Raw genomic sequence first — 27,880 nt, 5'->3', positions numbered from 1 at the left:
TGGACATTGATTCCCCCATTCTGTCACCTGACCTTTGTGACCATTTGTAGGTACAGCATTTCACTTGGTTGTTCTGAAAAGTTTGTCTTGGTTGTATGCGGTCAGTGAAGAGATGTGGTACCTCTGCATCAGCACCCTGGTTTCTTCAGAATTTATTGTTGCTTGAGCACCACAGGGTTGGGGTTTTTTTTGAAATTATTTTATTTTTCTTCGAAATCATCAAGAGCTGAGTATTCTGATGAACAAGGATGGTGTTTTGAGATGGTTCATGTGCTGCTGCAGAATAGGTACAACCATACTAAAATGGTATCCTTGAGCTCTATCATATGTCTCATTTTTAAGCCTTTTTAATTTGTATTACGCTGTTTAATCAAAACTTTCTGTAAAATCAAGTCACATGTTTTCAGATGCTGTAAGTATTCTATATCAAAATAGTTTCTTTTTATCAACCAAGTTTTATAATGTTCTCAAGAAACAATTTTATGCTAATGCAAGTTGATTGGCATTAGTTGTTGATTGTTAGTGGTGACAAGAACTTTTGACTGAGGCATAAAACCAGGTGGTGATGGTGTAAACCTTCTGTGTTGTGCTCTGTGTCTGTGTATCAAATTCTTCTTGGGTACTTTTATTTGTATACACATTCTTTCTGATCTTTCCTAGTTAGCACAGTGTGTCATAAAAACAATCGTGCTACCCAGGAATGAAGGAAACTTAGTTGTGGTTATAAATACATGAAAAACGAAAGGTTTCTGTTGCAGAAACAAGACCTGGCCTAATAATAGAGAACATCATAATAGGAACAGTCTTCTTACTGTTCCTTTTGGCATTCAAAGCTTGCAAGGGGGCTCTGAGATTGGGTGGGATTCTTTATTATCTGTAGGTACTTATTATTGCGATGGCCATACCAAGTTTACTATTCTGAGTATAATATACCTGTGCTCTCCAGTGGGATGTAGGACTCTTAAAAACTCCTGATGTCATTATTGAATGCAGTGTGCTGTTGATAAGTCCGTGATTTCACTTCAAATAGTTCAGCCTCCTCTAATATGCCATTGTATAAGCTATAGCATTTCTAGTTTTGTAATCTTGTGCTTTTTATTAACTTGGAAAGATGCTAAAAAGAAGATTACATTGGTATTGAAGTGGATTATTAGGAAGTCCATAGAAATATAACAAAAACCGAAATAGCTGGAAATGGTAAGCTTAGATTTATCCATCACTGAGTTCCTTTTATTTTCTTAAGAGCAATTGAAACAACTGTATTGGGATGTATGGCAGGGAAAACTTACCCTGAAGCCCCAGAAAGGAATCAAAAAGACCAAACTACTCTAGTTTTATCGCTGTTTAACTGCCAGAATGGTGCACTGATGCTGTGAACAGACTTTTGATACTCTATTTCAGTGACATGCTATTTTTTTTTTTTCAGTTTAGTACAATGTCAACACAATAGAAGAATATGTTCTTTATGGATATGAAGCCATGTACTTTGGGTATGAATTAAATAAGTGACTTGGTAATACACAGGTTTAATTGGAGATTGGCTTTGAATTGTGTTTAAAAGAAGAAAAAGAAGGATTTTTTTTTTTCTTTCTCTTACATAGCTTAAACCCTTTTCCTTTGTTGCATGACACGGTAGCAGGTATATGTGTCAACATAACCAAACTCCAGCGTTGTTCAGAGACTCTTACATAGTATTTTAGAACTAATGTGCAACTTCTCAAGAAAGTTGCTCTTTAGATATTGTATGGTAGTTACATTTTCTCTTTCACTACATTTTTTCACTTGGATTTCTTGTTAAAAAGATAACAAATACGACATTGTCAATAGTTCAATTTATCCTGTGCACACAAAGCAGGACTGTCTGGAGGTAGCTATTCAGCATCCTAGTAGGCTCAGAAACCTTGGACTAGTCTCTTTTATGACAGTGAGATCAATGCTGCTGCTGAAGCTGTCGAGTGTGTTTAGGCTGTAATAATGTCTGCACCATTATTTACCAGTAGAGTTCCAGAGACACACAGTATTTGATAAGGCTGTATGTTCAGTGGGTTGCTGGATTTAGGGAAAGGGAGAAGCACTTACTAAATGAAATGTCTAGACTCTTGTCTGCAGGAATCAGTTGTCTCTCACCTATTTGTATATTCATAACACATATCTCTAGCATCATCATTTTTCTCAGCTGTCACTTGCACAGCAACAAAGCAGCAGCAGCGGTGCCTGGCATTTATAACTACTGGAGCAGCAAAACAAAACAGGCAGTCATTCCCAATTGTACCAGGCTTCTTTTGTCTTCATGAAGGTAGAGAGGGATATTCAGTGTCTTCAATGTTTTTCGAAGATTAAAGTATGTAGATGTTTCTGTTCTCCTTCAGCTATGATTTTGAACACACCTCCCTTGCTTCGTTGTTTTCGAACCTGCGGCACTGCATTATCTTTTGAATACAACGGCTGTCCACACTGTTTGGTTATGCAACTGCTTTCATGACCTGTATGGCTGCTAGTCAGACTTCACTGACAGTATTTCCTCTTAGACATGCTAGACAGGGATGCACAGGAGGCACTCTTAAAATTTAAAGTACTTTCTGACGCCAGCCTAAAGCACTTAAAAAAGAAAAAAAAGTCCCCATAGCATTAATACTGTTCATGGGCAGGGAAGTAAAACTGAAACTGTATTTCAAAATGTGAACTTCTAAAATAGTTTCAGGTTACTGATACCTGTATGCACAAATAAATTCCGAAAGAACTCATTAGATTATATCCCATACATGCATTTCTGCAGTGGTTTGTTCCCCCCTCTTTAATGTTATAAGACTTATGTCATGAAGCATCTGTGACTCTTAGTATGTAACACTTCATGTCATAATTAATAAAGACTCTGTTAATAGCATGTCAAGGATTTATTTTCAGAAAGTCCTAGTATGTATAATTAGCTCTCCGCCACAACAAAATGAAGTAAAAGGAGACTGTAGGTGGTCATTATTGTGAGGAGTGTTTTGGTTTTCTGGTAAGCACATGATAATGATTGTAATGTAATTCTCCAGTGGAATAGAAGCTCCTTTCCTGCATCTTCTCTGAGCAAAACCCAGCCCCTCTTTTCACCCAATGCTATTCCAGCAGATTGTGTTGTTAGCTTTTGAACTGGTTTTAAAAAATAATGGCTTTTATAAAGAGAGTGTAATACTTTTGTGGCCCCAATAATTCATTTGCATGGTCTCACTTCCATGAAAATCTATGAATTTGAGCTTGATTTCATAGAAGATAAAGGTTTTGATTCTGCTACCAAAAAATATCAGTGGACTGCTGCATACATACAGATGTTATTAATTTCAAGGATCAAGTGTGACACAAAGCCTTCGGATATAGTTTGGGACTGCATCTCAAACAAAATCCAATGGAAGGATGAGTATGTGCGTGTTAACATAGGGTATTTTTATAGTTAGGAAAGATGTCTTGGAAAGACTGTTTGTTTGGGGTTTTTTTCCCCTTCTTTCCTATCTTTGAAGTACAGAACTTCTTAGTTAATGAACTGTAAAGTGGATGTGTCCTGCAGGGCAGTCTTTTACCTGAGAGGGCTGATGAGCAGGCAGTGGTGTTTGGACTATGAATGAAGCATTTCACATCTAGTGCACACTTAACCAGAACACCTGATCTCCTGAGTGCTGGCCATGAGTCCCTGGTCAGCTGATTTCAGATTCATCAATGCTTCTCTTCTTTAACAATTTTAAAAAACCCAAAACATAAAAGATAAGTGTTGTTAAATTAAAAAAAAAAAAAAAAAATTAAAAATCCTCATTATCCCCAATGATGGGATATTAATTTTTGTTTGGCTTTGCTAACCGGTGATTTCTGTGATACAGAACAAATAAATGATGATAATACATATAATGTCTAGTAGAGATTATACCTTCAGTTTCTGCTGAAGTGAAATACTGTCAGTTTAAATAGCCCGAGAGAAGCAGTTGATTTATTTGTGAGCTTCCAGACAGGGGAAGACAGTGACTTCTTGAGAGGAACAGGAGGCAGAGTTCGTAAGGCATATTGCCTAACACAAGGAAGGAAAAAGTGCTACCATTGTTTCAGAAGAGGCCTTGTCCTAGGCTTTAATCCTGTAACAGAAGCAGAAGCAATGAGGCAGGAAATGAATTACAAAAAATAGCATGTGAAATAATTAGACACTTGGTCTTCACATCTATATCCATGTTGACTTGCCATACTAGACAACCTTTGGAGTCCAGGATTCCCATCTTTCTTGTTGATTATTCATTTCTTGGAAAGTGTCGCTCGCATGAGTTTGCTCACTGCCCCAGTTCCTTGAACTGAAAGGTGCAGATAAGGGTTGCAAAGCAGCTGAATCCATAGTGTGTACCTGTGGATGGGAGGTACCTCTTGGCACTCTGTGAGCTTGTGCTGTAATGACTTCTCACTAACTCCTGAAAAGGTTTAAAGATGAAGCTCTGGTGTTCGCTTAATTCAGATGAGCACATTCATTTTATCGTAAATTATCAAAAGCTACTTTGTTTTCTATAGGATGTTACCTTGGATTGAGTTGCTTGAGCACAGAGGGGTTTTTATTTGTTTTTATTTCCTCCAGTGAACACAAGGTCAAAGGGATTGAAGTAGCTTCCAGCTATGTTATGTAGTTCTAACTTGTGTGATATTCTTTAAAAGAGTTTGCTTTTGTGGCTCCTTTTTTAGTGATAAATCAGATCATAAACACCTGCAATTTTTAAAATAAGTAGGAAGAAAAATGCCTCTGTTCTCAGGTCCTCTAGAGAAGGATGAAAAATCTTTCTGAATTCCCTACAGAATAGGCAGAATTTAAATAGGGAAAGTCCTTTAACCAAAAAGCATTAATTTCACTGGAGGAATAACTCAACATTAAAATGAGCAACAGACGAAATTATTTATTCTGTAATACACAGTCTAATAACCTGAGTAACATATACTCTTCCACTCCCCTGGCATCTTTCTTTTTTTTAAGAAAGGGAAAAAAGGTTTAGGCTTTGTAAGTGCTGTGGTAATCATGTTACAGTAACTTGTATAGCTGGTTTAAGAAGTTTTCTTCACTGTCCTAAGGTGTTTTTTTTAATTAAGAATTGTCACGACTGAGGGAACATGTTTAGCCTGATCATTAAAGGGGATGTACCACAGAACAAAATCTTCTAGCTTCTTGTTTACCGTTAAACACTGACAAAGTCTCAATAATTTGGATATACTTAAGTCTTATAGCTGTATCCAAATGTCAAGTTAACGCTTAAAAAATTTTGTGAGTGAGATAAAAGAGTTTATCAAAGAAATAAATAGAGAAAGAAATAAGCTAGAGCCTAGTTCTGTATACTGGGCATGTTTGATTCCCCCCCCCCCCCCCCCCCCCCCCATACTGATGCAGTAGAAGGGAGTTGGTTTCTATCAAATTTTACAGTAACCTCAATCTGGGAAAACTAACAAATTTTTTTCTTTTTAATGGTGATGATGTGATTCGTGCATTATTACTGAAACCTGATAAATTTTGTTACAGACACGTACTTCATCTGCTCATCAACATTGTCTTAGAAGCTTAATATGTAAGGGACCTTTTAGAGCAAACAGTTCAGTACTGACATCTTGTGAGCATCATTAAATTTAAAAGTAAAACATTTTGTCTTGGTTTTTTAAAATTTCACAAAACCACAATATTAAAATATTTCATAAGCAGCGCAATGAATAAGACAGAATGTTGCACATGACGATAATTCTGGTAAACCAGAAGGAGTATTAAATCTGCAGTTTCAGTCTGTATTTGTGTATACCCAGATAATTTATTTACTTTTTTTTAGCTCTGAGTAGTGTTTGTTCAAAATTAGGTAAGTGTGGTGGATAAAAACAAAATGATTTTTCAAGTTAGAGTTTATATGTTAGAAACTTGTTATGTAACCACTTGAGAGTTTAGACTGGAAAAAAGCCTTTGTTTACAATATGGGAACATTCTGGCTTGATTCTATGGGAAGGCTGATGTTAGTCATTTGTTTTGCATCATGATTTTTTTCTGTCAAAATAATCACAGTTATCTTTTCAGAATTAGGTGTCATACTGAGTGAAGAGGAGAGCCTAGAATTACTGATTGGTGTTTATTGTAGAGATTAGGAGAGACAGAAAGGTGTTTACTCATTAGAAGAGTGTGATGGTTCACTGAGCTCCTTCTATCTTGTAGGAATTCTGTCACACTTGGATAAAGCCATGGTTTGATTCATGTATAGTCATTACAGCTCTACATTTTATCATCACCTGATGGTGTGCACATATTCCTCTGAGAGACAAGCAGAGTATGCAGCCACAGTAAAGAGCAAGATTTTAAAGTGGCTTTGTACTTTTTCAGAAACTATGCCTTCTGGATAATACTATCCTTGAAGCTTGCACTGGAGTCTTGGTAGAGTTGTTTGTATGTATCTGTGACATGGGTAAGGTTACATCTGGTTTTCTTATGGTAGGGCAGGTAGATCTTAAATAATATATCTGTTGGGGACAGTGCACAGGTGAGAAAATGAGAGGTTTACTTCACTAAGCTTTACTTTGCCTTTTTTTCTGTGCCTGTAATTAAAAATAAAATATTTTCAGTAGCTCTTTTTTTTCCCCATCATACCAAAAATGCATACTGCAGTCTTAAAAGTAACTTAACTAGAATTTATTTCTTCATTCATTTGTTAAAAGAAAAACTGTAAAGCTTTATTTTCTCTAATAATTTAGTGGAGAATTGCAAATATCTTTGCTAGAGCTCTTCTGACCAATGAAATATTTAGATTGTTTTTACTCTTATTTGCAAATTTTCTTCATCCATGAGTCTTACATTGTATATGATAAGTAACTTTGTCATATCATACAAACTAGCTTAAGAGCTCTTGTTATGGAAGCCAAGTTGTGTAGTATGTCCAAATTTTGTGGAAATATGGATAAGTGGGCCTGAGCCCAGACTGTTTCTCCTTTGTCTGTAAGATGCTTCTTTTTCTCTTTCATCATAGTATGTCTATGTCTGTCAGAGCTCCTGCCTGGAACTACTCAAAAGGAGTTTCTACTCTGCATTGCACTTGAATGTAGGCAACATTTTTACCTGTTATCTTCATTCTGTTCTCCTGTATTTCTCTTCATATTTTTAGATATTTTTGTTTGAGCTCAAATATGACACTTTCTTGCAGGAAGGATCTTACTGTTGCTTTCTAACCTGTCATTCATAACCTGAGTCATCATTATCAGAAACTGAGCTGTGATAGGAGAGAAGGAGAATTTTGGCCTAAACACCCTGTCAAAATACTTGCATAAGAAAATGATTAAATGAGAAAATAAAATACACCCATTTAAAGCTATTTTACTCTTTGTATAATGAGCTTGCTGTTTTCAATTTTGGTATGAAAATGAATTTATTTCTAAATTGTAATTGTTCCATTCTGCAAACAATAAGATGGCAATGTAGGTGGAAGGAGTTTCATTTTCCAGCTGAATCTGTGTTCAGAGTTTTATTTCCATAAAGTATCCTAGAACAAAATGAACTTTTTTTTTATGGGATCTGTGGTGTTAGGTAAGACAAATAGGATGAAAGGAATAATTTAATATTTCTGAAGTTATTGGTAAAACCTCATGAGAAATCCTGGCCTCATTTACAAGAGTGCAGAAGTATTGGCTTATTGACCTGAAGCACTTGAAATAACTGTCTTAAACATCTCATGCAGAGGCTGGATTCTCCAGCTGAACTATCTGGGCACTGTAGTAATAATGTTATAGCTAATAATATACAAATGTTCAAAAAAAATTCATTTGCTGTCTCAAGAACTAGAATAGTCCTAGAATTTTTAGGACATGATAGTGATGTACTAGGGTAGCTGTGCATCCATGTTGTTGAAAAGATAATACAGAATTGTCATGAAACGGGCAACTATAGATTTCAGCACTTTAGTGTAGCCTGCTCTTCTGATTTGCTGCACCGCACTGGGGAAGCGGATTAACCTCAATCTTTTCTTCAGCAAGGAGAACAATTCGCTCTTCTATAACAGATGGTATGAATAGTTCAGTTTATGATGCAAGTTCTAAGCGATTTTATAATACTGTAATCCCTCTTACAGCTTAAGAGATGGAGTAGTATACAACAACCCAGTAGGTAATCAAGAAACTGGCATTTGGGATTGCTGAAGATTAATGAAGCTTAAAGTGTTTGCATTTGACTTGTTGATGGGAAATACTAAAATGGAAGTACTAATGGCCAGAGGGCTTTACTGGTAAATTGACCTATGTTTTCTAAAAAGGTATGAGACTCGTAATTTAATGTGTCACTTAAAAGCACATTTGACTGCACTAATCTGCACTGGGAATTCATAGAGTAGGGAGAAGAGTTGGAAGTGTGTGGGTATACTACAAGTTACCTATTTTGAGCTGGAAATCCCAGACTACATCTGACAAAAAAATTATCTCTGAACACCTACTTAATTTCAGAATGCTGCTTTTACCGCAGTTTCCTTGGTTTCTTCATTGTTTTTAATTAATTTCTTTTTATCTGGGTCTTGTTCCTGCAAAGGTGGCTTTTCTTTGTGTGTTTCTCTGTAATTTGAGTGAATTTTCTTTAGCCATGTAAATGAGGGGCTGCTGGACTAGTAAAACCAGGGTTAAGAGTTTTCTGATGGGAGGTACACTGGTGTGATGAAAGTTCACTTTTCAGCAAGAAAATAAACTGTTGGGAGTGTAGTCAACAGCAGCTGAACACTAACCAACAGTGTGCCTAGGTGGCTGAGAAGGCCAGTGTCATCCTGGCCTGTATCAGCAATGGTGTGGCCAGCAGGACCAGGGCAGTGATTGTCCCCCTGTGCTCACCACTGGTGAGGCCACACCTCAAATCCTGGGTTCAGTTTTGGGCCCCTCACTGCAAAGAAGATATTGAGGTGCGGGAGCGAGTCCAGAGAGGGCAACAAAGCTGGCGAAGGGTCTGGAGCACAAGTCGAGGAGTGAGGATGGTGTGAAGAGTGGCTGTGGAGCTGGGTTTTTTTAGCCCGGAGAAAAGGAGGCTCAGAAGCTCTACAGCTGCCTGAAAGGAGGTTGTAGCAAGGTGGGAGTCAGTATCTTCTCCCAACTAACAAGCAGTAGAACAAGAGGAAGTGGCCTCAAGTTGCTCCAGGGAAGGTTTAGATTGGATATGAGGAAAAATTCTTCACTGAAAGGGTTGTTAAGTATTGGAACAGGCTGCCCAGGGAAGAGTTTGAATCACCATCCCTAGAGGTATTTAAAAGACCTGTAGATGTGGCACGTAAGGACACAATTTAGTGGTGAACTTTGCATTGCTGGGTTAACAGTTGGACTTGATGATCTTAGAGGTCTTCTCCAACTTAAATAATGCTTTGTTTATTTCCTCAGCACTAGAGAAGCCTGCACAGCTGGATGATGATGAGAGAAACCCAGAAAGCTGAAGTGATCTTTATGTTTTGGGAAAGGAAATTAATTCAGTAATTTTATTGTATATGAAATGTCTTATAATTTCATTCCAGAAGCTTGAAAACAATGCATCTTTAATGGTTTTCTTGTGATGTGCACGTATGAATGTTTGGGATGTCCCAGATGATGAGTTAGTGAAGATGTAGCTTTGTGTGTTTGGTTTTTTTTTCCAGCAGAAGTCAGAAATTAAGAAAAATACTTATCTCCTGAAAATCCAGTGTAAGCATAATACAGTAATTTTAAAATAGTTGACTGAACACATCAAAGCATATATATGACATTTTCTAAAATATTCTCCAGTATTGTAGTCTCAGCATTCTTTAGCTACGCAAAAATAGTTCACAAAATTTTCTGTCACATTCTGTATTTTGTATACAGGTTAAAGGTTTTATGAAGTCCTTCCTTTTCTTACTAAAATACTGAAGTTATTACCATTAACACTGTATGGAAGCCCTGGAGAGATCAGTGTTGTAAAATGTGAGACTTCTGCCTGTACCCATTCATGTAAATGAACTCATTAAGTACACAACCTAAGCAAGATGACTATTTTAAGTAGTTAGCTTCAGTAATCACAACAGAGTAGGAACTGTACTTCATATTTCATAGCTTACTGTTTTTAATGTTTCAAAGTGACTTTTCTGCAGAAACACAGGATCATAAAAAGGTTTTGGAGTATTTCTTCTACTCAAGCACTGTTGTGTTTATTTCCCTCTGAGTTCAACTGGTGAGTTTTTTATGGCATTTACTCTTAAATTTATACAAATTGGAAAGTCTCCCCTAACCTTTAACAACGTGAAAGCTAGTATCCGTCTGAAGCCAGTTGCCTAGACTACTGTCTGGGCAAGTGGAATGTATAGACACCTGCAGAGAGTCATTCCTGCCTTCATTTGGAATATGCCATCTGGGGATGTGGATCCTGCTAGCTTTGGCTATGCTTGATTTATTAGATAATTAAACTTAGATGAAAGAAAATCTCATACATGATTTTAATTTATTTTGCTCAACAAAAAGGTCTTGATCCAATTTTGAGTGTCTAGTCTTTAATCTCAGGGTAATTATTATTAGTGCTTGTCTGTTTCAGTGACTCAAATACTTGGATAAACCATAAATACTATATAGTAAAACAGAACTTATAAAATACAGGTATCTGATTTCAAGCATGTAGGCACAAAAGCAGCATTGACCTGGTTTTCAGAACTAGAGCACTGATGGTTGTGCCAACAAAAATAGAGCATGCTGACACTTTCTCAGAAACTGGTTTTCAGCATATGATCTCCAAACTTGTGCACTGAGGTATGTGGTGATAGGGGATTGCTTTTCGTTTTTCATTTCCAGGGCTATTGTCTGGCTTAATAATATTTGTCACTCTAATCTATGGAGGAAGACATGTTCGTTCCACTTTTAGTCTTGCTCTGTGTCTATGCTATGAGGCATACAGGGCTTTTTGTCTTGTGAGCTTCATAGCTAAATGAATTTTGCAGGAAAAATGAGAGATTGCTATTAGTGTTGAAGTTTTAAGAAGGAGCCATCCAGATGAGCTTGTGCTTTGCCATTCAGCACTAATCTTTCCATTTAAATCATAAATCTATGCCTTCTTGCTTGTTTTGTCATTGATCAAAACTGTGGTGTTTGGAGCAGGAGCTCATTCTGAGTCATCAGTGTACGTGCAGTGTGTGGGACTGAGGAATATGCAGGTATCTAGCTGGGCTGAATTAAAATGACCTTGTCCAGAACCCAATTAGGAATTTTATGTCAGTCACACTGCCTTTATGCTCCCACCCATCTTCATGCAGCACATGGCCCACCCCTGCACTCTGTGTGTGCTTAGGGAGAAGGCTGCTGCTCCCGGCTGGCTTTCCTCTGCAGTGAAGGAATGCTTTGCTGGTGGGCTACAAACAGCAAAGGTTATTTGCACTATTTAAGCTTAAGTAGAGAAGTGAGCAAGGGAACGCAGGTCTACTCCCTTGTGATTGGAAGCTGTGTTGGTAATAGTTCAGGATAAAAACAAAGCTAGGATTCTTGAAAATGCTTTTAGTCAATTTAAAAACCTTGTTTTCATGATGGAGTGTTGTTCAGTTGTAAGCACTTTCAGCTACAAGGGTTTACTTTGCAGGTAAATATATAAAAGCAAAATGCATAAAGTAACTTTGTGTAAAGTAGATCTGTTATTCAGAAAATTGTAACAGAAGTTCATACACGTTATTGAAGAATAGATTGTCCACTGGGAAGCATCTAAGTGCATACAAGGAAGAAATATGATGCACTATAGAGGGAGTGCAAGTTTGTGCTGTAATCTCTCCCAGGCCTATTTACTGACTGAGAGTTACGGCATGTGCATTTTAGATAGCAGACCTGTTTGGCATTTCTAACCTGTTATTTGTGAGCTATTGAGCATCTCGTAGCAAGGGAGAAGAAAGAACATTAAAACAAGCCTAAAGCTTTGATCAGCATTGTGATTTTTAATCTTTTGTATTCAGTTGGAAGTTTTTATTGGCAAAATTGGATTTTGCAACTCCTTATTGCCTTATGGAAGAATGCAAGTGATCCCCGATCTTAACACCAGTTTTCTCCCAGTGACACAATCTAACCAGACTTGATTTCAGAAACTGCATATAAATGTTTTATGTCAAGAAAACATGTATTATATTTGAAACAAATAATGGCTGTCTTTATTGCTTCTCTGCATTTAAGAGAGACAAGTATACATTCTGAGAAACAGCTCTATGTGTAATGTTACAAGCAGCATTATGTATTCAGAAAACTGTATGGTTTTAAATGAACCTTTTTAAAAAATGCTATTGCTATACAAATACCTAGAAAGAGGAGACACGTAACACTTGAAAACAAAATGTGAGCCATCACCCTAGGTTTTCTATTTATAGAAGTTCCTTAATGGTTGAATCTCTATCATTCTTGCAGTAAACCTGGATGCTAAACTGTTTGGAATGGGCTGGGATTGCTGTGTTGGATGCAAATGATGGGTCTTGTGCATCAGTCTTTTGGATTACACAGGGGTGGCGTATTAATTGTATGAATGGCCATATCCTCACTGTTGGTACCAGATACAGAACTGAGGACTCCTGAGGCATAACACCTCAGGAGCTTTGGGCCTCAAGAAGAGTTGTTAGAGTGAATTTCTAAAGGGGGTATATTGAGAACTGGCACTTAGAATTACAGATTGATCAGAGAAGCCCAGAAATTCATCCTATTAAACATATCCTGCTGCTGACAGGGCCAAAAAGACTACTTTAACTGTGCAGCAGCAAGTTCACTTGGAGATAGCAAGTCTGACAACATTCTAAAAGTATGAAGGAGAATTTAAATTAAAATAAAGGTCAGCTGTATATATTTAAGCTTTAAAAATAATAGTCAAAGGACAAAAAGATTGAATTGGCCATGTGAAGATAAGATTGCTGGCATGGTGGGAAATAAAAGAAGGGAGAGATGAACTTTTAACCCAACCAAAACAAATTAAATCTGTGTCCCTCAAAAGCAAAGCATTGTCAGAAAAATTACCCTTACTAACAACCAAGCATGTCCTTAATGAGATCAAGGACTTAACCTCTGACAGAACAGGGTAGCAAAGCACCTCTCTGATCAATACTGTATCTTTTCATCTCTCCTTCAGTGTTATAGGAAAATTAAGTAAACCTGTGCACAATGGCATTCTTTCCTTTAGAAATGATATTTTAGTATTTTAAAGCTTGTTTTATACTCGCTTCAGGCAACACAATTTGTCAAAGAAACTCTTGCCATTTACCTGGTTTGAAAGTCTTAAGTATTAATCTTGGAAAAGTAATGATTCTGAAGAATGGCTTATATCTTCAGAAGCATCCTGGACATCAGTGATCCCCAAGTGTTTTTGCTTTGAACTGTGTTACCTAGTGCTTTTTGTGTGTGGGAGAGAAGTTAAGCAAAAATTAGTAAATGCAACATGGAAAGTTGCAAAATTACTTAAAACAAAAGAATCCCTTCCCCACAGAACAACAAAACTCAAATTTCTAAAGATCTGGGACAGGATAAAATGGTGATACACGTGTGCCGTCTGTTCAGTGATAGTGTTTTAAACATAGTAGCTGATTTTAAAAGATCAGGTATTCAGTAAAAAAAAAAAAGTAACTGCCTTCATGGTCATGGAAAACAAAAGCAGAAGCAGTACAGTGTTTGGAACTTCTCTAGTTTGCATCTGACATCCCTGTAAATTCTGAAAACAGTCTAGATACTTTTCAGATTTGAGGGTAATATGCTTGTTCCCGTTGAAAGTGAGCAAGGTGTATGTCTGCTGACTGGTAAAGATACTGTTTCTGTCTTGAGAGAGCTTGGTATCTGTGATGCTAAAATGCTTCATCATAAAAATGGATTTTAAATTGCTATATACAGCGAAGTCATTTTATCTAACGCAGAACCATTCAGTATTATCCAAGAACAGTAATGTTCCTCTGGTTTGAAGGGAAAATATACTCAATTTTATTCTTAAAATGCTTGTTGTCATGCTGGAAGGTCTTACTTTTGGATATTGTCTGACTGAGAAATTTTCTTCCTGTGTTTGAGACATACTTATATTTCTTCGAGTAAAAATGCTGGATGAGATGTTAGGAAAAAAATGTAAGTAGCAAAACTGATTTATGAGCCTTTTTGTTATCTGACATGACTTTAACCTTTTGCTTTGTGTAGCAATTCACTAAGTTAGAAGGTAATTCCTTAATTGTTATGTCACAAAACCCCATATAACATCAAGTACTGCCAGATCTCTCAAGCATTCCAGGACAAGTTCTCCCACTGTATTTTTTTTAACCATTTTAAGAGTATGGAGAAGACTTCTTTTGTACATAAGGATGTGTGTGTTTAGATTAACAAGCAACACTTGGTCAAGGATATAAAAAAGTAAAAAAAAAATAAAATCTAGGCCAGGAGGTCTTAGAGATTTCTCCTTTCAAGTAACAGCTCTTAAAGAGCTTTGAAGGAGAAAAAGGCAGGGTCCCAGCAAAGTGAAAATTTTGTTCATGTTTTGCCTGTTCACAGTGCTGTTGTTTTGTTTGTAGTTCAGATTCATGTGACTGTTGAGGGAGTCTGTTTGGATGAAAGATTTGAAATGTTGTGATCTTCAGTGATTTCACTTTTATAAACATGTCTCTTTTGAAGACATTAATTGCATTAATTGACCAGGAGTGCCTATTTTCAGATAGGCACCTGTCTCTACCCAGGGAGTCATCTTGTCCCTTTTGGAGACAGCAGGCTGTGGAGATGGTAAACTGGCTTATGTTGCTGTTTGGGGGCAGTGAAGCTGGCAGAGTGCTGGTGCATCACAGTCTATTCCAAGGCATGCTCTGTTTGTAGCAACAGTCTTGCCTTATGCACCAGGTTTGCTCAGTCCTGTACATTCACATCCTTTTGTCTTTCTCTGTATACTTCTCTCATTTGTCCTGAAGAACTCTCCTTACCCACACTTAGCACAAAAAAGGAGCAGTAATTTGCTTTATCTACAAGCAGAAGGAAAGGCACTGTAGAATAATTTCATTTCCATCATTTTCTTAACTCAGAGAAGAATGAGAATTCCTTTTCAGTCTGGTCATAAGGCAAATTAGTAAGTACAAATGGTCCCCAAATTCAGGAAATAAATACCTACTTTTTATCAGTCTCTGTGTGCAGACCCAGGACTGGTTCAAAACTCGAAGTCTGTGGGACACATACTTCTGTAAAACCATCCTCCTGGTTCACAGCAAGCCCAAGTCACTGCTGCTAGAAGTTATTTCTGTAGTGAGGTAATGCCTCTTCTCATTCCCAGAATGAGTTTTGAAGCTGGGATACTGTCATTTTTGGTATCATGTTACTCCTTTTAATTATTAGTAGCAGGCCTTCTAAAGTCACAGGTAGAGATAATTTCTTCCTTCAGTCCCTAGACTGTTCAGAATCGCAAGACAGCACTGGTCAGCTCTGTTGAGATTCATATGTGGAAAGTCTCAGTTTTCCACCTGTCTCTGCTTGCATGCATTGTTATAGGTACACAAGGACCTGTTCAGATTTAGTTACTAAGGTCCAGGGTCTTGTCTGACATCTCAGGGTTATCAGTTTGAGATTCTTGAGGTATATTTTAGAGCCATGTTCAAAATTGCAACTTAATTCATTTTAAATTGAAAGTGTCCCTCTCAGCTGAGATAGTTTCTGCCACTGAATGAATCAGCTGCAGGTTTTTATGGCTGATTATTCCTATGTGATGATGTTTCATAGCAACAAAGTGATGCTGAGCCCTTGCTGCAAGTTGGTCTTGCTCCAAATGGTCTTAAAATTCTAATTGAATCTGTAAATAGAGCTCTTTTTTTTTTTGCTTTTTTTTTTTTGCTTTTAGCCTTGCTATTTGTAGGGAGATGAGAAGTTGTGCTCACTACGTGTTGTCAAAGCTGTTACACCACTGAGATTAAACTGTTGGTTTTCTGTTCTGACTGTAGTTCCAAAGGCCAAACTACCAAGTCTCAGAAAAAAGCTCTTAAATGAGTAAGTAAATAAAGGTATTTGTTGATGTTTGTTGGTATTGTTGATATTTGCTGATATTCCTTTCTCCTTAAACATCAGAATTCAATTGACAACCTCTTCCATTTCAAATGTGAATTTTTTTGAGATGTCACAGATGCCCACAGAATTTGTCAAGCTGTAAGCATTGGGTTACACTGATACTTTTGGAGAACAGTACTGCGCTGATGGAACTATGCGTATCCCAGTGTATAGGAGTTACTGCTTTGTAGTCTTCATGTTGGGATTCACATTCTGACTCACTTTCTCAGCTGACAGAAGGACTTGATAGAATCACTGAGTGCCACTGTGTAGAGCATGCCTTTGTTCTTCCTCTCTGGTGAAGAACAGAACTTTCCAAGGGCTCTGCATTCCTTAAAGACATAAGCAGTTTTGGAAGTGTTCCTTAGGCTGCGTTTACATGACTGTGTCATATGCAAGTAATTGAGTTTTGCAGCAATAACACACCTCCCAACTTTATGCAAAGAGTTCAGCATTACCTGCAGTATTTTGTCTCAAAAGTGAATTTGGCTCACAGTTAAAGATTCTCTTTTTGTCAGCTTGGACAGACCAATTATGTTCCCAAGAAGTTGAAGCAGGTCAGCAGCTAAGGCTAAACTCTGGGCTGTGCTCTGTTGCAGGGATCTGCTGCGGCCATAAAAGCTGATGTGAGAATTCCATGGTTTGCTTCCAGCAGCTTTGATGAAGAATTCTTTTTATAGCTAGGGCAGGTAATGGTGTTCCAAAACAGAGAAAATGGTGTGTAATTTTGTGAATACCCATCCAGAGAAAAGGCAGATAAAGAGGGCTTGAGGAGGATGTATAGGTCTTTATTTTTTTTTAAGATACAGTTTTAATGAAAGCTTTTTAGGTGTTGGCAGCATATCCAAACACCTGCTGCAATGTTTAATTAAAATACTCCAGCTGAATAGAAAGCTTTCCTTCTGACCTTTATTGAAAAGCAAAGGATTATTTGACTTTGATAGTTCTGACAAAAAAACCCCTTAGTTTTTACAGGAAAAAAATGCAGGTGATGAGTTCCCAATATGAAAAATAGTCAGTTGTGATTTTTCCCTCACAATTGTTTCAGATTAGCTAGTTTTATTGGACCCTTTTCAATTAATTCCTTTTGATTAAAGTTGCACAGGAATAGAGACGACAATTAATCTGCAGCTTAGAGTGTGACATATTGCAATACCGTTTGTTTTTTCTCTGATAAGTCATGGCTGTGGTATTTTGTTTATTATTTAACATTCCATGATTCACCTTTTGGTCCAGGTTAAAAAATATGCCATGTCCTATAGAATTTACTTACAACTTCAAAGAGAAGTAGAGCAAAGCAAACCACTTAGAACAGGGTGAATGCAATACAGTAGGAAGAAAGCTGTGCATTGCACTAAAATATTGACTCATTCAAAGAAGGTGCATTGGCAGTGTGGTGAAACACTGTGTTTTGTTTAAAACGTGTTTATTCAGCTATGGGTCTTTATTTATCTTGGTGTTGTGAGGCAAAGAGATTTTTCAGTAGGATGAATGTTCTTGTGAATCAGCTTTGAAAACATCATAAGACCTGCTGCCTGTAAAGCCAGGGAGCTATGAGAGAAGTAAGCAAATAGCTGGAAATACAATACCACGCATCTGGTTGGAGAACTTGTTATTCGCAGTTAAGGTCAAAAGCTAAAGTGTGTGTCATCTTGAAGAATGACTGACTGAGACTTCACTCCTAGAACTAAACACCAGTTACCTTTTTTGTTTCTTGCTGTCAAGGTGACAGACAAGAACATCAATTTCAGTGTTTAAAATAGTTTAAATTCTAATGTAGATGCAACATCACCTCTTCCATCACCCATTCATAAACTGGAAAAAAAAAGGTCAGATAAGTCTAATAGTCCTTCAGTCTCCAGAACCACCCCACATTTTCAGGAAAATCATCTGTATGGCTTGTTGAAGTATAGTGGATTTCCATTCATATGTGTATGTTTTGGTATCTTTGCTGAATCTGTCCACAACTCAGTTGGAAGTTTTATATCTGTTCACTTTGACTTGGACTAGGACAAATGGGGTTTGGTTGAGGCAGGAGCAAAAAGTTCTTAAAATCTGTGAGGCCTGCAGCAGGTGACAATTTCTGTTTATCACTGATCTAACAGTAGTTTTAAAACCCTGGCAGGAACATTGCTTCATATGTCATTACTAATCATCAGGTTGCTAGTCAGGTAACCAAGGAGGAGTTTCTGAGCCCTGGCAAACTGAATTCCTTACAATACATAAGTACATGTGCCATAATTTTCTCGTATCTTTTTTTCACAGAGAAAAATGTATGACTTAAATGTGGAAAGAAGTATGAGTTTTGCAGATTAATAGAAAATGGCAATTTTTCCCCCCTTCCTTGATGTGGAACATTAGGGCATTTTGACAATAAACTATACCTGTCAGTATGGAAGCCGATATGTAACATTAGCAATCAGCTAAGAGGCACTTCATATGGCTTGTATTAATCATACTGTCAATTTTAATTCCATGGGCATCCTTCTTTCCACTTTTCACTTGGAATTTATTTCACAGCATGATCAAAGCTCTGCTGTTCATTACATTCAGCATTAGCTAATTTGGCTTTTGGCAACTCTCATCCCAGTTCCTATTAAATGCTGGCCATAAATTGAGATAAGCGTTGTGCCAAAACATTTCAGGATTATCAAACGGTAACATAGAGATAGGTGCATTATCATGCTACTTTGAAGACTGTTGGGTTACCGCAAAATTAACCATTAGCAGATACTTACAACCTCTAAAACAAATTTACACCTACAGTGATTTTTTTCATGTCTTCGGAATTGACTACAGGATTAAGCAAATGTGAGAAAAATCATGTTTCTGTAACATTTCTGAAATGCCTGTTTGTGTATGCTGTAGTTTTATAGAGACTTTTATACAGACAGTTTTGCAAGTGTGCTGTATCATAAAATATTTTGGGTTACAGAATATGCTCTGTTTATACAACAAGATTATTAGGGCAACTGTTTTTTCCCAAGCTGCAGTCAGTTAGGAGCCTGTATACAAGACTGATACCAAAAGATCTTTTATTTAGAATTTTTTCTTTCAGCAGGTGTTTCTAGAACCTTCCAGAATCCTTAATTTATAGTGATAGATATAAAAATGGCAGTTTCCCTGGAGAGAGGGGAAAATGCTCCTTGGGTATGTAAGTAAAATACCCTCTCTACTAGCACTTGGCCCTCTTTTGTTCATACTTCAGTCTTGAAGAAGTAATCTGAAGGTAGACTTAAAATTCCAGTGTAAAAGATCTATAAAAAGCCTTGAACAGATATGTAAATGGTGAGAAGTAATAAACTAGTGGCTTTTTTCCCAGTATCAGATAAGTTGGTGACAAAATTTCTGTAGGTTTTGGGCTGCCTCACGTCTTAATTGTTATTGTTGGAGAAAGTTACAGAGAACAGTTGGGCTTCTAAATGTTTTCAAAAAGTCTGATAAAACCAGATAATGCTGCAGTTCATTACTGGCTGAATATGATATGTAACAGCTGTGGTTTGAACATTAGTAAATATAAATTATAAATAATTAGAAAATTTGTTTTTAAAAAAATACTGAATGACTAGAAAGCATAATAGTATCATAAGACAGAAAATGGTCACAATTACGTAACTGACCAGATTACTTGTGCTTTTGAGTTTATTCGTATATATTTTGATAGAATATTTATTTATTTATTTGATGTAAATTTGTATCTAGTTTAAATACTTCCTAGGGCTTTCCAAGGGCAGGACTAAGTTTCAGAAATAGGATTGGCTTGCTGTACTTGCTTTCCAACCAGTCTTGTAGAGATCTTTTTGAAAACAGAAGGAGAGTACAAAAATATGTAAGGGCAGAAGAGATCAGCTTCCTCACTAGATGATGATGTTAGCAGTATTTTATTTTTTGCTTTGCTTAACTCATTGCTTCTGCAGTTACTTCCTGGAAACATGAGCACTGAATCTGTTTCCTTAGAGATTATCTTAACTTTTTTTTTTTTAATTGAAAAAACCTTTCTTGTTGTCTTACTTACTAGTCTCTTGCTTAAGCGTACTGGTGTGGAATTTTTTTTTTCTTCCATCCATTTTGATAGTTTGTGAAGCAATTGTAGCATTCAGAATAAATTTACTTCTAAAAGAAACCAATTCAGTAGTCTTGAGGCATAGGACCAAGACTTACCTGGTGTAGTGGTTTGGTCCAAAATACTCATTACTTTTTACCTTCTGTGAGATAAGAATTAGGAGAAACGCAAAGCAGGCACCAAACTTGAAAGACTATAAAGAAGTTTATTAACAGACGTAAAAGAAGAAAAAAAATTTCATACCACACCTTTAGAACTCTTCTCCTCCCCCCACCTTTCTCCCTTCTCCAAGTGACAGTGTAAAAAGACAACCCGTCAGATGTTCAGTCTGTTTACCACTTCCATAATAACCTTGTTCAGTCCATTTAGGAAGAGGAGTCTCTCTTGCCCATGCTATGAACACATTATTACAATGAGACAGCTGCCCTCTTCCAAATAACTTTGTTCAGTCCATTTAGGAAGAGGAGTGTCTCTGCTTGCGAGTCCCTTCCCCTCAACTTGCAGCTTTTCCCACAACTGCTTTCGAGGGTCCACTCTTGAAGTTTTTTGGGGTACAATTTTAAGGTTGAGCCGTTCAGAAACAAAAGTTCTCTTCACCCATCTCTGGGAGCATTTAGTCTCTAAGAACGGAGGCCCTTCTCCTTCCCTGGGAGCAAAGGGTCTTCCTCATCTTCGTCTTTAGGACTATCTCTGGGAGCATCTCTAGGAACTGAGGTTTTCTCCTTTCCCATTTGGAGCAAAAGTCCTCATGGCTTCCATTTCTCCCTGTTCAAACTTCTCATGAAATTACAGCAGCATCAGCATCTGCCTATCTCAGCGCAGGTGCTTTTGGTTATGAGTTGAACACTCCACCCCCCATATCTTCATGAAATTACAGCGGGATACTCTGATGTATCATAGCTTCACAACAGAATTTCAGCTTTAAGCATCTCCTCTTTCTCTTCCCTCAGGTTTTCAGCTCTTCACAGCACTAAAAGGGTTAATCTCACCTCGGCCTTGCAGCTGGAATGTTGCTTATCGCTGTTGGTCACCTGGCCTCTGCCGGACAGCGGTGCCGCTTTGCTGAAATTTTGGCCGCACTGGAGGGGGGAGGGGGAGGGGGCGAGTCAAGCTGCTCCGGCTGCCCACAGCCCTGCTGTGGAGGGGGGGTTCTGTGTGTGGAACAGGTCCATCGGCTCCAGGATGGCTGTGGCCCGGCCCAGCGTGGCCCGAGCAGGGCCTGGGCCGGGCCCGCTGGCCCCCACACAGGGCCTGCAGCCACCTGTCCCAGCACTGGAAATGAGACAGCTCTGCCTCAGGGTTTTCTTTTCTTAAGTGTGCATCACAGAGGCGGTCACAACTTTAAGTGGCTTAAAGAATTGTCCAAATTCAAACTGGCCAGCTGATAGGTTCTGTCAGGTCATAGAGGAAGCTGTAAGCACCACTTCGCAAGAACATCACTTCTGGGACTATGCTTGCTAACCCATGACGCCTGGAAAGAGGTGTGTTTCAGTGCTTCTAGAGGCCAGAGCTGCTAAAATGAACCCAGATTCTCATGAAGCAGCTTAATACTTGCAGTTGAAATATACCTCAGAACGGTACATTAAAGCCTGGTATCTTTTTCAGCATAGATTTCTACTTGTGATGTTTTACAGTGGATTGGTAATAAAAATACAGACCAGGATTCCTGCACTACCTAAAACAGTTTCTGAAGTGTAAATGCAAGGAGACGCTGTGCGAGCTGGCATTCTTCCTTTCAAACTCGTGAATTTAGTACGTGTCACATTCAACCACCTCTAGGAAAAAAAAAAAGCATTGTGATTCATCCATTAAATTTTAAGATCGAGATTCAGCAAATGACTTGAGCATTATCAGGCTTAAATGTTTCCCTGAACCTAAAAATATTCGTAGATATTCTTAAAACGAAACATAAGCTTAAGAACTCCGTTGAGCACGTCTAAGTTTCAAACATGCTGGTGCGGTCAGTAGAAGGTGGGTGATCTGCTCCTGCCCTTCTGACAGTCAGCAAAACGTTCTGGCAGAAATGAAGCTACCAGGTTTCCTTGGGCAGCCTTTGTGTGTGTGTACTCAGAATCTAAGAGGAAGAAACGGATGTTCTATTACAGATGATAAATGGACCGGATAATGCTGTCTCTGCTCACGCTCCCGGACACGTTTTGTAATACGCTTCTGCTCACTTGCATCTACCTCAGCCACATTTTAATGGGACAGGCTGAAACTCTCCCTGCTGGATGGGTTCTTTTTAAGTTTGTAGTTTTGAGGTTTTGTATTTAACATAAAGGCCTTCCACCTTCTGTGGAAGTCGAAGATCTAATAAGTAAAGAAATAAATATAGGCTATTTATAAATACATAAAAATGAGATTGTTATGTTGAGGCATTGTATCTGTGCTCTGAAGTAGCAGTGTGAAGGCTGACAGAAGTTTAACTCTGATCTAAGTATGTGCTTTAGGATGCTCCTATTAGAAAACTGTCCAACTTGGTAAAGCTACAAGCTTCTGAAGCATCTCTGGTTTATGTGCTTTGTAGTGTCTTAAAGGAGGGCATCAGGTGTAAGTGCATGAACTTTTCACCTGTACTGAGCATATTTCAGTTGAGAACTGAGACAGATTTCACTGTGCTGAAGTGGCAAGAGACACTGGATCTGAGGTAGGAAGACTGCACTTCAGTTGTAGTGTTTCCCTGGAGTTTCAGCAGCGAGGAGGCTGAAATGAGGGAGAAATGGGCTATGCTGCTTTGGGAATAAATAAATAGGGTAGATGGAGCTTACAGATTGTGGTAGGTGTTCGGACTGTGGGTGTGTGCCTGTGGATGTTTGTGGAAAAGAAAATTAATGGGAGAGGTGAAGAAGCCATGAAATAGACCAACATGTAATAACTTTTTTGTCATCCCCTCCCCCCCTCAGGATTTTGGCCATGTCTGTGGATAAAGTAAAATTTTGAAAGAAAAATTTCATAATAATATATGGGATATGTGGTTTTAAAGGCAGCATGTATTGGATTAGCAGAAGAAAGGCCCTTTTTAAAGTCCCTCAGCTGTGATAATTCTTCTCTCTTAGCAAGACTCTCTATTGAAGCCACTTCAGTCAACAGGAGGGAAGGAAGGTTTGGTCATGCTTTCTTCTTAGGTATATTGCAGAAATACTTGCTCATAAATTTATTGCTGCCTGTTAAAGACAGTTTAATTTATTTCAACTTCTGAGCTTTATGAAAATTTTTCTTTGCCTGTATTGCTCCCTTGACAGAATTATTTTTCACTTTACTCCTGCCTTTTTTTCTCCTTGATCTGGAGTCCTAGCAAGGAAGCTAATGATCTCCCTGCCTTCTGCTCTGACAGCAACATGATTCTGCTGTGATGCCTTTCCTTTGGCAAAGGCCAGCAGAGGACAGAGGTTCCAAGTGAGGTGCCAGTCTCGGGTGTTGGCTTTTGTGTAGGGTTCCTCACCTGTGCAGAGTTAGTAACCAAAGACCACCTCGCTTCAGAGTGTGGACTGGTTCTGGGCCGGTCTAGGTCCAGATTTCTGATTTTAGTTGAAAGTTTCTATAAATAGTAGATTATAGAATAGGCTTTTGATGCAAAATGCTATTAAGGTCTCCCCAAGCTGACGTTTGGCATACTCTTCATCAGCTAACCAGCAACACAGCTACTGCTTATGTTATTTTCTTTCTTTTTTTCCTTCAGTTGAGCAGATTTTGTCAGGAATTGCTGTGGTAAAACCAGTACAGAAATCAAATTAGCTGTTCATAATTCCAGGAATTTAACCCTAATTTGCAGTTTCTGTTTTAGAAGAGGTGAGACTGGGGACCCACTGCTGCAAAACACAGCTGCTGCTTCTGCTCTTGTTGGTGGCTTTGCAGAACAGAATAGTTCTGGCTCGCCAAGCACCTGGCACAGGACCACAAGAGTTTGACGGCGCTGCATTTATCAGGGGGAAGAGATTCAGAGCTGTTTCTGTGCTTGCTTGGCACATTGCAAAATAAGAGGGGACTTTGCTGTTGGCATTGGAGAGCTTACAGCTTGTGGGAATGTTACCCTGTGTTTTGCTCACAGTGGAATAGTCCTCTTGTGATCATAAAGGGCATGTTCTTGGAAACCACACTGCTTTTTAATGGTTGCAGTTAGAAATAATGGTTGGGTTTGTAACCTGATTTCAACAAAAAACCCAAAACAAACAAAAAAAAAAACAAACCAAAAAACCATCTCTATGAAGATATAATAGTACTGAACAAGTACATTTACACTAGTATAGCAAATTTGGATAAACTTTAGTATTTTGGTTTTATAACATATTCATACTAGTGTTAATGTAATGAAAGCAAGTCTTGTTGTTTCCCAGTGATTTATACTATACTCCTAAGACATTTCTTTTTTGAAAGCTGATGTCTGCTTTTTGTGGATCTGACTTGCAGGAGTAACACTAAACAAGATTAAGAAATCAGTATGGGAATGTGACTGATACAATGAACTCAACTACTCAACTCCCTACTTTTTCCTTCAATTTCTCTTGAATAACTGCTTAAATTTCCTTTGTCAAGTTACAATTTCAAAATGAAGTATAAACTGTTAATAAAATAGATCCATTTCTTTTCAAGAGGTTTCATGGATCATGTGACCCAGATTCATAATTTCTGCCTTGACAATTACCTTGACAGTTTTATTAATACTGCTCCAAATTTGCAAATAAGAACAGCTGGAAAAGTTATCTGACGGAGGCTGTTTATCTGGTATCTTTTTTCAGGTTCATGGGAGTTATGAGGTGGGCTTGAAATCAGTTTGCAGTCTGTTAGGTCCAGTGTGTTTTCTGAGTCACAAGACTTGCCCAGAGGGACATCCCACACGCAGTCTGGGCAGTTTGACTGGTAAAGCTTTGTTTTCATGGGAGGGAAAAAGAACTTTAAAAACCATTCGTAGGAATAAAGCAAAGGTCTTCCTAACCATGGTTTTTTTTTTTTGTTTTTTTTTTAAACAATGGCCCTTAGTGGATGCCTAGGAAAGAAATGACAGTGGGGCAGGCAAAAGTAGTGACTTCCCACATCTGTACTCCAACTTTTGATCCCTCTCTGGCTTGAAGACTGTCAGAGGTTCTGCCTTCATGTTTAAGACTGTATCCTTGTGTTTGTTGGCTGATTTGTGTTAGCATGAAAACTAATTTCTGACAAGCAGCTAAATAAAACTCTTCACATGGTGAAGTAATTAAAACATGTTGCCCTTCTAAATTTAGTTGAAAAGATACAATGTTTTCTGGGATTAACGTCAGTATTTTTGTTGGGTTTAGTTCTGGTTTCCCTAGATGTCTTTTCTATTCCTTCCTCACCTGTATCAAAAATGGGAAAAACTTAGTCAGTTTTTATCCTCCATAATGTTATTTACATTTCCTTGAAATTATTTGTTCTATTTTCTTAAAAGCTGTTTGAATTTGGAGCTACTTTGAAGACTCTGTGTAAAGTTACTCACTTGGTTTATGTTTTCAAAACTCCTCAAGAGGCAGTGCTTGAATAATTACGTTTGCAAAATTTGATTTTTACTCCTTATTATAATTTAAAAAATACAATTTCTTTTTGTTGAGCAATATGAGATGAACCCCAGCCCAAAGGACTTTGGGCATCTAGAAGTGACTTTGTGTGATGCTGAGTCTTTTTTTAACTGTCCATTGTAACTTTCCAAATAAATATCCGTTTCCACATTCCTCAAATATTGCTAGTTCTGCCTTAGCCCAATCCTGTTATTTTGTTTTGAGTTATTCCCAATTTGATCTCTTTATTTTCACATTGCCATACCAAAATTTTATCTGTAGATTAGTTATTCCCCTTCGGTCTGTGAGTAGTTATGACTCTATTCTATACAGGAGTATTGTTTGTCTTGTTCAATTATTGTCTTCAGCATTTTACTTTCTTTCATTTAAGACATTCCTCCGAAGCTGACTTTGATACATGATACTTTGATACAAGCTGACTTTTTATTGCTGTGTACTTCTAGCATAAACCAACATTGTTTGCTGTCATTTTTTTGGAAGAAAAATTTCTCAGTAGCAGACGGTATTAAGTAGAGGGGGAAAAGAAAATCTAAATGAGTGAGAGAATATTTTACTGTTGACATAATTTTTTTAATAATGTCATATTAACCATTGCATTGCACAGCAGACGTGCCAATTGATTCATTAACCTCTTTGTGTTTTCATTGTATCAATTTTTAGCCTCCCTTCCACCTCTTTACAGAAAGTATTATTCTTTGTACTTTGTACTTTATACTTTGTACTTTGTTTCCTAGACCTACTATGTTTCTGCAATACATTTTAAGGAATATTTTAATGTATGGCTCTTTGTCGTTGTTCTCTTGTTACCATAATCTGACTTTTTACTTTAACCCTTACATATTGCCTTGTTTAGAGTTTCACTACAGCTCCTGTGAAGTCGATAGTGTTTTCATTAGCTTCTTGCTTGTGTAATACCAGAATGTGGGGGATTTTTGGTCTGTTATGTTGTTATTCATGTGCCCAAGTCCATCAAGATCATACAGTTCAGCAAAATGGTATTTCAGGGAGGAGCACTGCTCTGCTCCCTATTATATTAAAAAACCAGGGGAATTTGTGAAGTAGCTTGGATGTACTATCTAATTTAAGCACCTCCATCAGTATCATCATGCCAGTGTAAGCACATGCTTGAAGTTAAGCACATATATTTGAGTGTTGCCTTATCTTGGTCAGGGTTTTCTCAGCTAGGAGCAAGTTCCTGCTTACAAACATTCAGCATACTGTCAGCTCAGGCCTTGACAGAAGAAGATTTATTATTTAGATTGTAGTTGACATAAATGAAGAAACAAAACCACTGATTTGACAGTTTGGCATTTGTTTTTTGTGAGATAGTGCATATTTGAGTGATATAAAGACTGCTCAGTGACTGGGTTCAACAGAACTTCGTGGTTGTTTTCTCTTAAATAAGATTATAAAGTTTTGCAATAAATTATGACTAATTTGACATCTTATATATGGAATGTTTCTCCATTTCCTGAAAAGTTCCTGTTCATGGGTGTGCCACTTCTTTAAGGATTATGTTTTACTTAGTTTTGTTCTTTTCTGATGCTCTCAGGAATGCTTTTATGTTTTAGTAACTTCTCTAATGCAGAAATTCTGTTTGTTCATACCTTTTACAATATCTTGTTTCATTTGTATCATGACATACATATATGTCTGTATGCACATATGTATGTTGTTATAATTCCATCTGATATGTATTTGTATGTATATTTATATATATATGTATACATGTAAAAAATTCACTCTGAAACTGTATATACTGGGTGCCATAATTCAATTCCTATACACCAATAATATGTTTTAAAAGCTGTTATTTTATCTGGAATCACAAATACAAAATTCATTTAGAATGTTATCGTATACAGTGAAAATAGGATTATTATGAAAATAAGCAGACTATGTGTGTTTAGATTCAAATTATGAATGACTTGCAAACAGAAAAAATACAGAGTAGCTGAGGCCTAACGTGGTTATAGTAAGCTGTGTTGTACATGTCACAAGAAATCATTGTTTATACATCTGTTACTAAAATTTAGAAATATTATGCTGTTTTCTTCATGCTTCAAACGCTATAAAACAACATTTTTCTTTTTCCTTTTTTTCACAGCACTTGCTACTAGCAATAAAGTTTATCATGGCTTTTGTAATTCCTGATAAACCAAGAGATATCCAGGTGAAACTCGCCAAATTGGAATTTGAATCTTTAGAGGCTCTCAAACAACAGGTAAGAGCATTTCAGATGCAGCTTCATTTTCTCTTAATCCATCATTCCTTAAGAAGTGGAGCTGAGAGT

The 27,880-nt window shown here is 37.5% G+C and overlaps 1 protein-coding gene across 5 annotated transcripts in view; it reads left to right on the top strand.

Annotated features, from left to right (window-relative positions):
* Positions 1 to 27,880, top strand: part of ANO10 (anoctamin 10) — a 122,234-nt gene that overhangs the window by 53,175 nt on the left and 41,179 nt on the right. For all 5 annotated transcript variants that reach the window (XM_032107273.1, XM_032107264.1, XM_032107256.1 and 2 more), the window contains one exon: positions 27,695 to 27,811. In XM_032107273.1, coding sequence (XP_031963164.1) covers positions 27,695 to 27,811 — 117 coding nt within the window. The remainder of the gene's footprint in view (positions 1 to 27,694; positions 27,812 to 27,880) is intronic.

Source organism: Corvus moneduloides, chromosome 1 (assembly GCF_009650955.1).
Source record: "Corvus moneduloides isolate bCorMon1 chromosome 1, bCorMon1.pri, whole genome shotgun sequence".
NCBI classification, from domain to species: domain Eukaryota; kingdom Metazoa; phylum Chordata; class Aves; order Passeriformes; family Corvidae; genus Corvus; species Corvus moneduloides.
The sequence above is the reverse complement of the archived record's forward strand: the minus strand, read 5'-3'. Positions and strand labels throughout refer to the sequence as shown.